General features: G+C 34.2%; 1 protein-coding gene across 1 annotated transcript in view; it reads left to right on the plus strand.

Moving 5' to 3' along the window:
- HMCN1 (hemicentin 1) overlaps positions 1–12067 on the plus strand; it is a 519438-nt gene that overhangs the window by 167831 nt on the left and 339540 nt on the right. The window contains exons 5-6 of the mRNA XM_060035358.1: positions 8153–8324; positions 10092–10198. Coding sequence (XP_059891341.1) covers positions 8153–8324; positions 10092–10198 — 279 coding nt within the window. The remainder of the gene's footprint in view (positions 1–8152; positions 8325–10091; positions 10199–12067) is intronic.

Consider the following 12067-nt stretch of genomic DNA (forward strand, 5'->3'; position numbering starts at 1 on the left):
CTTTGAGAATGTGCCTTAGGTTTTCTGTATGTAAGATGGAGATAACCATTCCTGTGTCGAAGAGCTATTGTGAAGTTCACTGTAAAGCTCTTAAAAGTATCTGGCATGTAATAAACACTATAAAAGTGCTTTCTATTATTAATAGTAATATTACATGGATGGTTTTCTGGGTCGGCTCTGATTATTAGGTGGGTGCACTTATGCCTAACCCAGCCTTTTAAACTACTTTTGCTTTGTTGCATTCATTTACTGAACAACTTTCTACCACTACTGAGATTGAAAAATCTTCATCCAGTGCTACTGAAAAGCATACACTGGCTTTTTTTTTAAAATGGACTTAATTCTAGAGATATCTCCACTGCATTTTTAAATCCCGAGTTAGCTAACCAAATAAATCAAAACTAATTAGAGCCTGATGCTCACATTTAAGACCACACCTGCAAGTTTGTGCCCTATTCAGCTGTGTTGAAAATTTAGTGCTGAGAGAGGGCTTGTCACAAATGAACACAGGGCCGAAATGTTACCTTTTCACATACTCTTAACTCTGAGGGTAAAGATCTGATATACAATTTCTCTCTCTTTCCTCCCTCTTTCCTCTTTTCCCTCCTCATATATATTTATTAGGAATTTACTATATCTGTATCTCATGCATTGTGTTAGGTTGAGGGGATATAGTAGTGAACATGTCATCCATAGCTTCTGTTCTGTCTCATGGGACAGTTTAGTAGAGATGACAGATGATAAACAGCAACAACAAAGATACAGATATATGCATAATTACAAGTTGTATTTAACACTTTACCATATTTCCGTTTTCCCACCAAAAGGACAAAAGATGTTCTGGAGAAATTCATTTGGATATAATTTTTTACATTAAAAACATCCTTCCACATGGTATCAAAACAAATAAAATACTTAATACCTAAAATACTTCAGAAAAATATTTAACCAAGGAGGTTAAAGCTGTATACTAAAGACTATAAGACATTGATGAAATAAATTACAAATAAATGGAAAGATATTCCTTACTCATGGATTGGAAGAATTAATATTGTTAAAATGTCCATACTACCCAAAGCAATCCATAGATTCAATACAATCCCTGTCAAAATTCCAATGGCATTTTCCACAGAACTAGAACAAACAATCATAAAGTCTGTATGGAACCACAAAAGACGTCAAATAGCCAAAGCAGTCTTGAGAAAGAACAAAGCTGGAGGCATCATGCTGCCTGATTTAAAACTATATTACAAAGCTATAGCAATCAAAACAGTTATGGTATGGCTGTGAAAATAGACACATAGATCAATGGAACAAAATGGAGCCCAGAAATAAACCCACACATATATGGTCAGTTAATTTATGACAAAGGAGCCAAGAATATACAATGGGGAAAGGGAAGTCTATTCAATAAATACTGTTGAGAGAACTGGAGAGCTTCATGCAAAACAGTGAAACTGGACCACTATATTATGCCATTCAGAAAAACTAACTCAAAATGGATTAAGAACTAGAGTGTGAGATCTGAAACTATAAAACTCCTAGAAGAAAACGTGAGTGATAAACTTCTTGACATAGGTCTTGGTGATGATTTTTTGGATTTGACACTAAAAGCAAAGGCAACAAAAGCGAAAATAAGTGGGACTACAACAAACTAAAAGGCTTCTGCATGGTAAAGGGAACCATCAACAAAATGAAAAGGCAGCCTATTGAATGGCAGAAAGTAGTTTCAAATCGTATATTTGATAAGGGGTTAATATTGAAAACATAAAGAACTCATACAACTCAATAGCAAAAAAACCCAAACAATCAATTAAAAAGTGGGCAAAAGATCTGAAAAAACATTTTTCCAAAGAAGACATACAGGGCTTCCCTGGTGGCGCAGTGGTTGAGAGTCCGCCTGCCGACGCAGGGGACGCGGGTTCGTGCCCGGGTCCGGGAGGATCCCATATGCCACGGAGCGGCTGGGCCTGTGAGCCATGGCCGCTGAGCCTGCGCGTCCGGAGCCTGTGCTCCGCAACAGGAGAGGCCACAACAGTGAGAGGCCCGCGTACCGCAAAAAAAAAAAAAAAAAAAAAAAAAGAAAACATACAAATGGCCAACAAGTACATGAAAAGGTGTTCAACATCACTAATCATCAGGGAATTGCAAATCAAAACCATGATGAAATATCACCTCACACTGGTTAGAATGGCTATTACCAAAAAGACAAGAAATGACAAGTGTTGGTAAGGATGTGGAGCAAAGGGAACCCTTGTGTACTGTTGGTGGGAATGTAAATTGGTACAGCCACTATGAAAAACAGTATGGAGGTTATCCCCCAAATTAAAAATGATCTTATAATCAAGAAATTCCACTTCTGGTATTTATCTGAATAAAATGAAAACATTAACTCAAAAATATATTCATTCTGTGTTCATTGCAGCACTGTTTACAGTAGCCAAGACATAGATGCAACCTAAGTGCCCACCTACAGATGAATGGATGAAGAAAATGTGGCATATATACATACACATACTGGGATATTATTCAGCCATAAAAAGAAGGAAGTCTTGTCATTTTTGACAGCAGGGATGGACCTTGAGGGCATTATGCTAAGTGAAATGTCAGACTAAAGAAGACAAATAACATGATTTCACTTATATGTGGAATCTAAAACAAAAACAAAACTGAACTCATAAGATACAGAGAACAGATTGGTGGTTGCCAGAAGCGGGGGTTTGGTGGGATAGGCGAAATGGGTAAAGGGATCAAAAGGTACAGACGTATAGTTATTAAATAAGTAAGTCTTGGGGATGTAATGTACAGCCTGGTAGCTATAGTTAATCATATTGTGTTGTATATTTGAAGGATGCTTAGTAAATCTTAAAAGTTCTCATCACAAGAGAAAGAAAATTGTAACTGTGTGGTGATGGGTGTTATTTAGATTTATCGTGGTGATCATTTTGCAATATGTACAGATACCGAATCATTATATTGTATACCTGAAATGAATGTAATGTTACATATCAACCATATATTGATTAAAAAAAGAAAAAAATCCTTCCAAACAAACTTTTCTTCAAATTCTATTCTTGAAGATGTATGCAAAATTTATTTCACTTCCATTTCTACTTAATACTGTGCATTGTATTTCATAATACATAATAATGTAGGCTAGTTTTGTGTTTTGCAGTAATATTTGCATTTCCTTCCTGAGTTGAATAGAAATATGAACTTATTTTTAAATATTGATTATTACATAGGATGCAAAATATTTAAACTAAGAGAGTGTATTCAGGAACAAAGGGGCTTATGTAAAAAATAACTACTGAGCCAGAATCAGTCTGGTTAGGTGTTTAAAAAGTACAAGAACTCTTTCAAATATCAGTTTCCCTCATTTATAAAATAAAAGAGCTGGGTTAGATGTTCTCAAAGGCCCTTTGAGGTTTAAGCTGCTACAAATCATGAGAGACTATTTTTACATTAAAACTTAATGTACAATTAATGGTTCCCTAGTGAGTTGAAACAGTTTTTATGTTAGTGAAAAGGTACTGATTCAAAGGATCTCACATTATTCTAGTTCACTTCTTTTTGTCATTATAATATCAGTGTAAGATCATTTCCAATCTCATGAGAACATTTCTCATGGTCAGACAGAGTTGTTGTTTTTTTTTTTCTTGTATGTGGCAACATGAGAGGCCGGAAACCTCACTTATGGTGATCTGTGGCTTGCAGGGATCTACTTTTACTCACATGTAGGTAATATCTGTATTTCCTAACAAAGTGAGTTGCATCTGTTTTCAATTTGATTTTTTTCTGTAAGTGGATAAAAAAAGTATCATGAGTATCTTTCCCAACAGGTAGTATCATGATACATGGTAATCCCTTTGTGAAATCCTCATAAATGTTGATGAATTGGAAACAGTATTAAGAATAAACCAAAAGCCTGCTAAACACAATTGTCTTATGAAAATGCAACTAAATGGTTTTCCATTTTCATAAGAATGCCTAGAATTTAATGCTTTCCATCCATAACTAACAGACAACAGGATAGATTTCCAGTGATATATCATAACCTTTCTACATTGGGTTTGAAGGAGAGGTATGTTTGAGGAGTCACCCAGAATACACTATACATTTAAGTAAAGGTGTATAAAAAATTGATTTCACTTTTTTTTCTACTTAACGCTACTGCATTTCATTGTTGAACTTGAGATTCTATACTATCCTTGTTTTCTAATTCTTTTCTTCCCTTACATTGAGAATTATTTATGGCCACATTTTGTGTCTTGTCCTTAAAACAAATGTTCTATTTATCTGATTTCTCTTGTCCTTTGCCTTCTTTAGTCTCTAAATCAGACATGATCCTCAAAGTTATTTATCCCCAGTCAAATTTATCAAGTGCTTTCTCAGACAATATAGTCAGTTCTTTGCATTTCCTTGAGTTACGCAGTCATATTCTATGTTTAAGACATAAGAATGTCAACACTCTGATTATTAAAACATGTGTTCTATTTAAGATCAATATTAGTGATAACCAGTCTGGTTTCTGCAGCCGTATGGATAGATTTGATGAGCAGAATGATTCATACCTTTCTGTTCAAGCATGATAGGTCACTCAGAACCCATTTTTCAAAATATGGCATCTGCTTCTTTAGACAATTATCTTGATACATGCTTTATTTCATACATAAAATTCCTGGTGCTTTATAAGGTTAAACTTTGAGGAAATATATCATTTGATTATTGGAGTAGTTAACTGTAATAGATTTGTTTTTTGTGCTCAGTTAGTTGATGATACCACTACAGGTGTTTCTTTGTAAAATACCACATTCAATGTATTACTCCTCTGCATAAAGTCCTTCAGGAATTTTTCATTTGGGTCTTTAGGATAAAATCCCATTGTCATAGCTTTACTTTGTGACCATACATAGTCTGCCCCTGACACGAGCTTCCAACCTCATCTTCCGCTTCTCCCTTTTCTGAGCACTTAACTGTAGGCAGTTGGATCCACTCATGTTCCTAACATATATGAGTACTTCTGTCTCTCTGTGTTTCTTCAGAACTTCTCTTCTACCTGGAATGACTTTGTGTCTCTTTTTCATTTACAGAAATCTTATCTGACTTTCGTGGATAAGTGTTTTCACTTTGCCCATGAAGTCATTATTGAAATATTCAATTAGGGGAAGAGAAGGGAATTTAGTCGGAGATGGAGGAAAACATCTGAATATCCACTATGGGGCAAGTACTGTGATGGGCACCTTACATACATTATTTCAACAAGGGCTCCCTGTTTCATGAATTCCCATAACAGTCTTTTATTTAAGAAGACATCGTTATTATCATCATTATGACCAACTTCATGGACATTAGTACATATCCCACCTTTATTATGTGTAGAGCAGGTCGCTTGGTTCAGGGTATACAATGATAAAGGAACTGGGGTTCTTGACCTTGGAGGAAAGGTAAGAAGATTTATTAAAAACGAATAATGCAGACTACAAAATAATGCAAAAAGATACTAGTTCAGAGAAGAAGTGTGATTACTAAATATTGACTAAAAATATGTTCATCAACACTCAGTACCTGGAAGAGTACTTTGAATGATAAACCTTTATTTAATGAATGAACATAATTGCCTCACACTGTTAATTTTATGATAATATGTCTTAGCCACTTTCCTCATCCCTGAGGACAAAAAAAAAAAAAAAATGGGAGGATCCTTTTTACAGAGAATTAAGTTATTGCACAATACTTGTTTGATTCATTGATTTGTGGCTACTACTATTGAAATTTCAAATATGTTTTTGTTTATTTTGAGTAGCTTGGCTGTAGCTTAATATCCAGCACTGTTCAGTGTTTTATGCATAATTACAAGGGATATAGTCTTAAAGGATATATGAGCCAGAGAAAGATCTGAGATGGATTAAAGCTTAGTATGATTTAGAAGTAATTGGGTAAGTTTAACTAAGCAGTACCTGTCCAGTCATGACCTCTTTGTTTAATGAGGAATTGTGTTTGCTGTTGCAGAACATTTCTGTGGACTGGAAGGTTTCCTTGTTCACAGTGAGTTATTAATACCCTATTATAACCCAGTTTCTTAATATTTTCCCAAAGCCTAGTTTTCAAGGACACACCACTTAAATTGGTGGTGAAATATTTTTCCATTTTAAAAAAATACAGTGGTTACTTTTCCCATTATTTTCTACTTATTTATTTTATCATAAAAATGAATATTTTGCTGGCATGGCAATTATTTTTCAATAATTAATATACTACAATATATATTATAATATACAATATATAATTATAGTATACTCTATTACAATAATTCAATACCCAATATATTGAAATTGGATTTGATAATTTGCGAATTATCTTTTATAAATTGGACCTTGAAAGAAATCCAGAAAGAAAGAATGGAGGGAAAAAGAATCTCAGTATCGCCATTACCATGTTTTTTATAGGTTCTTTTCATTTCTCTTGAGAAATAGAACTGTCTGTAATACCTCTGCAAGTAATATCTCTGCACAACTGGTTTTTGGACACTGTAATCTCATTTTGAATATATTATTCCAAGATATAAAAATTGAAATTTGTGCATGAGTTAAACTAGCATTTTATTCTGAACCTACTATAATAAGTGGATGTAGGGAAAGTTTGTCTTTTTTTTCTTTTTTTTATACAGCAGTGTGTACATGTCAGTCCCAAACTCCCAATCTATCCCTCCCTCACTCCCTTCCCCCCGGTAACCACAAGTTCATTCTCTAAGTCTGTGAGTCTGTTTCTGTTTTGTAAATAAGTTAATTTGTATCATTTTTTAAAAAAAATTTTAAACAAAATTCACATTTTATTTAGGTTGAAATAAACTCTACAAAATTGATTTTCTTCACCAAAAATAACAGCAATATCTTCTGTATTATTCCTAGATAAACCACAAAACACTTATTTTTGTAGGTTTTCTAGGTTTTGCTTGTAGATCAAGATGAGGCAGTAGATACAGTCATGGAAAAAGAAGAAAACAGACAAATCAGTTGTCAGTATCCATGCTCTCTGATCCTGTCTTGAACATGAAACAAGTGTTCAACATATACCTGCCAAAAAGATTATGAAGATGTAGGCTCAATAAAGGAATGCACACAGCAACAACCAGTTATGGAGCAACAATGGCAGGCTCTTCCATTCAAACTTTATAACTTGTTCCTTTAACTTCATTTGATAAAGACAAAATCTACACTGAAATCCTTTTTTGGCAAGCTCACACATTTCTCTTACAGTCTGATAATTTTCTTAACTGTCCCTTACAGATTTTTAACAGCATACTTAAAACTCCTACTATTCAAAGGTCATTCATGAGCTTCCTTGTAACATTTTATAAAATGTATTCCTTCCTCCCATACCTCCTTAAAATTTATTTCTTCAAAGTTGATAATCTGCCTGTATCATTTTTTAGATTCCACATATAAGCGATATCATATGATATTTGTCTTTCTCTGACTTCCTTCACTTAGTATGATAATCTCTATGTCCATCCATGTTGCTGCAAATGGCATTATTTCATTCTTTTTTATGGCCGAGTAGTATTCCATTGTGTATATACCACATCTGAGTAGTATTCCATTGTATATATATCTCCTTACAGTTCTCCATAGTGGCTCTACCAATTTACATTCCCACCAACAGTGTAGGAGGGTTCCCTTGCTCCACACCCTCTGTAGCATTAATTGTAGATTTTTTGATGATGGCCATTCTGGCTCGTGTGAGGTGATATCTTATTGTAGTTTTGATTTGCATTTCTTTAATAATTAGCAAAGTTGAGCATGTTTTCATGTGCCTCTTGGCCATCTGTATGTCTTCTTTGGAGAAATGTCTATTTAGATCTTCTGCCCATTTTTCCATTGGGTTGTTTGTTTTTTTGATATTGAGCTACATGAACTGTTTGTAAATTTTGGAGAATAAACCCTTGTTGGTCTTATCGTCTGCGAATATTTCCTCCCATTCTGAGGGTTGGGAAAGTTTGTCTTAACTGTGATGGAAATAAACCTCACACCAGTACAGAAAGTGACGGAGTCGTGTAATTAAGCACAGTCAACTACTGCACCAGGAATTCGAGGTAGTATAAAGTTGTAAATGTTTTGATATTACTCATGCTTCTTTTTTTCTCTTATAGGTGTTAAAATGGGTAGAGGAAGCGGTTCAGGCTTCGAAAGTTCACCTCTTGTCAACAGATCATTTGGAACAGGCTGTAAACACTTGGAAAATTCCTTTTGATCCCAGTCTAAAAGAGGTTACTGTGTCTCTGAGTGGCCCTTCTCCAATGATTGAAATTCGCAATCCTTTAGGTGAGATATATGGGACATTCATATAATAAAATAGAAAAACCATGAAAGGTAAAAGATTTTTTTGTACACTTACTTGTTCAAATTAATGCTAACTTTATGAATAAATTCAATAAATCCAAAAGTGACTAGGGAAGATGTTTAAAAATTAAAACTGAATGTTTTTAGTGATAAGTATTATTGACTTAACATGAGATTCAAAAAGCTAAAACTCCTAATAATTTAAACAGATCACATGTACTAACTTAATTGTAGGTAAAGTATCCAAAATAAAAAATATTTTAATTGAACCTGAAATCATATTTTCCTCATCTTTATGTGGGGAAATACTTCACAATAACTTATTCTGTAAAATTCAGTATTTTATGTTATTTTTAAGTGAATCACATGAAAAAACTCCTCTTAAAACCACTGATTAATTTTTTTACTGTATCATTTTCTTGATAAATTTTAATTTTATAGGAGACAGTCATTAAAAAACAAATTCATGTTCTCATTAGAATGATGTTTTAATTTACTTTGCTTCCTCAGTAATTGTATAGTATAACCCTAAGTTTTGGCCTGATTCCATTGCCAGTTGAATATTACAATAAGACTTAATGTTGAATAGTAATCTAATAAAAACAGAAACCTCATTTTTCTTAATAGTTGCATTTAGAAAAATTTTTTAAACCTATTGATGTTTGCAAAATATTTTTATTCCCATTGTAGCTTTAGTATGTGCTACATTTTTTTTACCTATTTGTGAATATTTATAAATGGGGAGGGAGTAACTATCTTTCTTACTTATTTGAGTCTTAGAAAATAACTAATACCTTAAAGAAAATAGCGTATGAAATTGTCCTCAAAGGCTTCATCCACACTAACAATCAAATTGAAATTTACAAGCAAGCAAAATCTGTTTTTCAAGACTTCTACAGGTTTTGGTCTTAAAAATGGATTTGTCTTTAGAAACGGATTTGTCTTTTAGGTAGCATTCTTCTAATACCATCCATGCTACCTATCCAGGAAAGATTTGTGTTTTTCATTATCTGGATACTTAAAAGTACCTGTAACCATTGCCTTAAGCTTCTGCTACTTTAAAAAGTCATTGATATTGATATTTTAAAAGTCATTTACAGTGATTGTAAAGCTTTTGATGCAAACATAGAATTCTTATAATTAATTTGTTTATATAACTGCAGAAGTAGTCCATAGGAGAGCCAAGAGTGAAGTGAATAAGTAAACTATGGCTTAATTCCAAATTGGCTTTTCTTCCTAAGTTCCACCTATCATGCTACTTCATTACACTGCCTCCTTTAACTATTCCTATGACAAGTAAAAGCCTTCAAGCTGTGCTTCGTGGAAAACTGAAGTTGTACACTTTATGCAAAGATATGCCCAGGGCTCTTATGTTAGTAATACCCTGAGTGATCTTCCAAAAGACATTTATTCTGTTTTACTGTTTTTGCCATCTATCAAGTGTAAATGTCTCTGGGGACTCCACATAACTGCTTGGTAGCCATAATAGTTACCTAGGCTGGCTTTGGAAATATGATTACAGCCTGTCATTTGTTACTCTCTTTATAAGATCAAATCAGCATAGCAAATAGGAATGTTACTTCAATTCCAATGTCCAGAAATGCTAAAGTTGAGTATATTTTAGATATAAATAATGTTTTGAGCTAGAGGCACAAATGTCCATCAGGTAATTTGTACTGGAAATGTATACAGCTAATATACATAGCTGAAAGAAAGATTATGCTTGTTACCATTATGTCTATCTTGCAGGGAAGCTGATAAAAAAGGGATTTGGCCTGAATGAACTATTAAATATTCATAACTCTGCCAAGGTGGTGAATGTTAAAGAGCCAGAGGCTGGAATATGGACAGTGAAGGTATTTTATAGTCTATTTGTTATTTTATTTTGGTGTTGGCATGTTTTATAGAGTGTATACAATATTTATATCTTCTCTAGCAATCATAGAGAACGCTTTTACTAAAAAGCAATATACATGGTGTGTTTGTAGGAGGTGTCTTGATCACATGAATGGATAGTGTTAAGTTTTGATGACCACTAAAGGCATCAATACCACTATAAATAGACTTAAAATTCTTGGATAGTTTTCCTGTCATCAAATCTGCAGATTGATCGTGTTAGCCACTGTCTGCTTCCAAAACAATCAGAGATGGAGCCAGTAGAGAATGATGGTTGGGGTATAGGCCCCAGTATGGAACTGCCCTGGGTTTGAATCTCAACACCGCCACTTAAAAGCTGCATTACGTCAGAACTATAACTTCTCTGTGCCTTGCTTTCCACCTCTGTAGTGTAGGATGGCAATAATAGTCCTTTCCTTCATAGAATTGTGCTGAGAATTAAATTAAGATGGTACAAATGAAGTACTTCGCGTAGTTCCTGCTACAAAATAAGCTCTCAAGCACTGCTGGTTATTGGTATTTGGTGGATGCACATTCATTGTGTACTTTAACACAGAATGGTATTTGTATCCTAGAATTAAATTGAGTCGTATATATTCACTCTAAGAAAGCACTGTATTTTGGCAGTGTGGAGGAAAGAACATACCCTCAAAATTCAGGATGCCATAAATCTGAGATCTAGTTCTGTTGCACATTATATGTGGGACCCGCTCTAGTACGTGGTCTGAGTGGCTTGCCCATATTTCTCAAAATTTTCAGTGTGCTCTGGCCTATTTCCATCTCAGGTACCCGTGTTTCTGTGTCTGAGAGGCTTTTTTTTTTGTTAAACCTGAACAGGAGAAGGCTGTTCTTCCGGAGGATGAAGCCCCTCAAAAGCAGCTTTCAGCCCCTGCAAGGAATAAGCTCCAGTGAGAGCAGGCTTAAAAGCACACCCTTTATGGGCTGCATTCTTTTTCCTGTGTTACCTGCTCTTTGCTTATTAGCATCCGTCATACCTCCCAAATGAACAACTTACTCTAGAATCCTTCCGGGACAATTCAAATGAAGATGCCCCTTACATCATTTACTCTTTCATTGTCTCAGCTTCCCTCCATAAAAAAATGGGATCAATGGGCTCATAGTTCAAATTATTTAGCTTCTGTGAAAGTATGCGGAGGTGTTACACTGTAGAGATTCGAGGTGCTATTTTTGCATGCCAGTTTTTTTTAAGGAATACTTATGTTAACTTTACCAATTTAAAGAATGAAAGTTTTTATTGTAACTCCATTTAAATCCTAGAATATCAATTTTTTATTCTCAGAACTCTCAGCCTTATAAGGAAAATAGAAAGTGTAATATGGATTTTTAAACATGGATAATATGGGATAAGGGTGTAAGTAAAAAGGCAATGTGAGATAAAATTAGTAATTTTTTATTGAATAGATCAGAAATGGTCCCACCTGCCTGTTTTATTCACCCAGCTCCTTGCACATAGTAGTTGCTCGATATTTATTGAGTGCATTAGATTGTCAACAATGAAGTGTTTTGCTGTTATATTTTAAATAAATGTGGCCAAATTTGATGTTATAGTTATTTTGACCAACTTGCCCAAAATATGACTAGATTGAGTCTGACTTTCTGTGACCACAGTAAGAAGGAGTATAAGAAGTTCTGAGTTTCTTTATCCGTCAAACACTTTAATTTAAGCATGACCTAAGCCAGCAGTGTCCTGAGATAGCAAGTTCACTAAGGTAATTCATTCTTGCTCTCTGAATAGTGACATTAAGTTGTTTATCATTGATTTTGAAATATGTACAAGTGATGACACTCTTCCGTATTATTAGCAACTT

This window comes from Delphinus delphis, chromosome 1 (assembly GCF_949987515.2).
Source record: "Delphinus delphis chromosome 1, mDelDel1.2, whole genome shotgun sequence".
Lineage (NCBI taxonomy): Eukaryota > Metazoa > Chordata > Mammalia > Artiodactyla > Delphinidae > Delphinus > Delphinus delphis.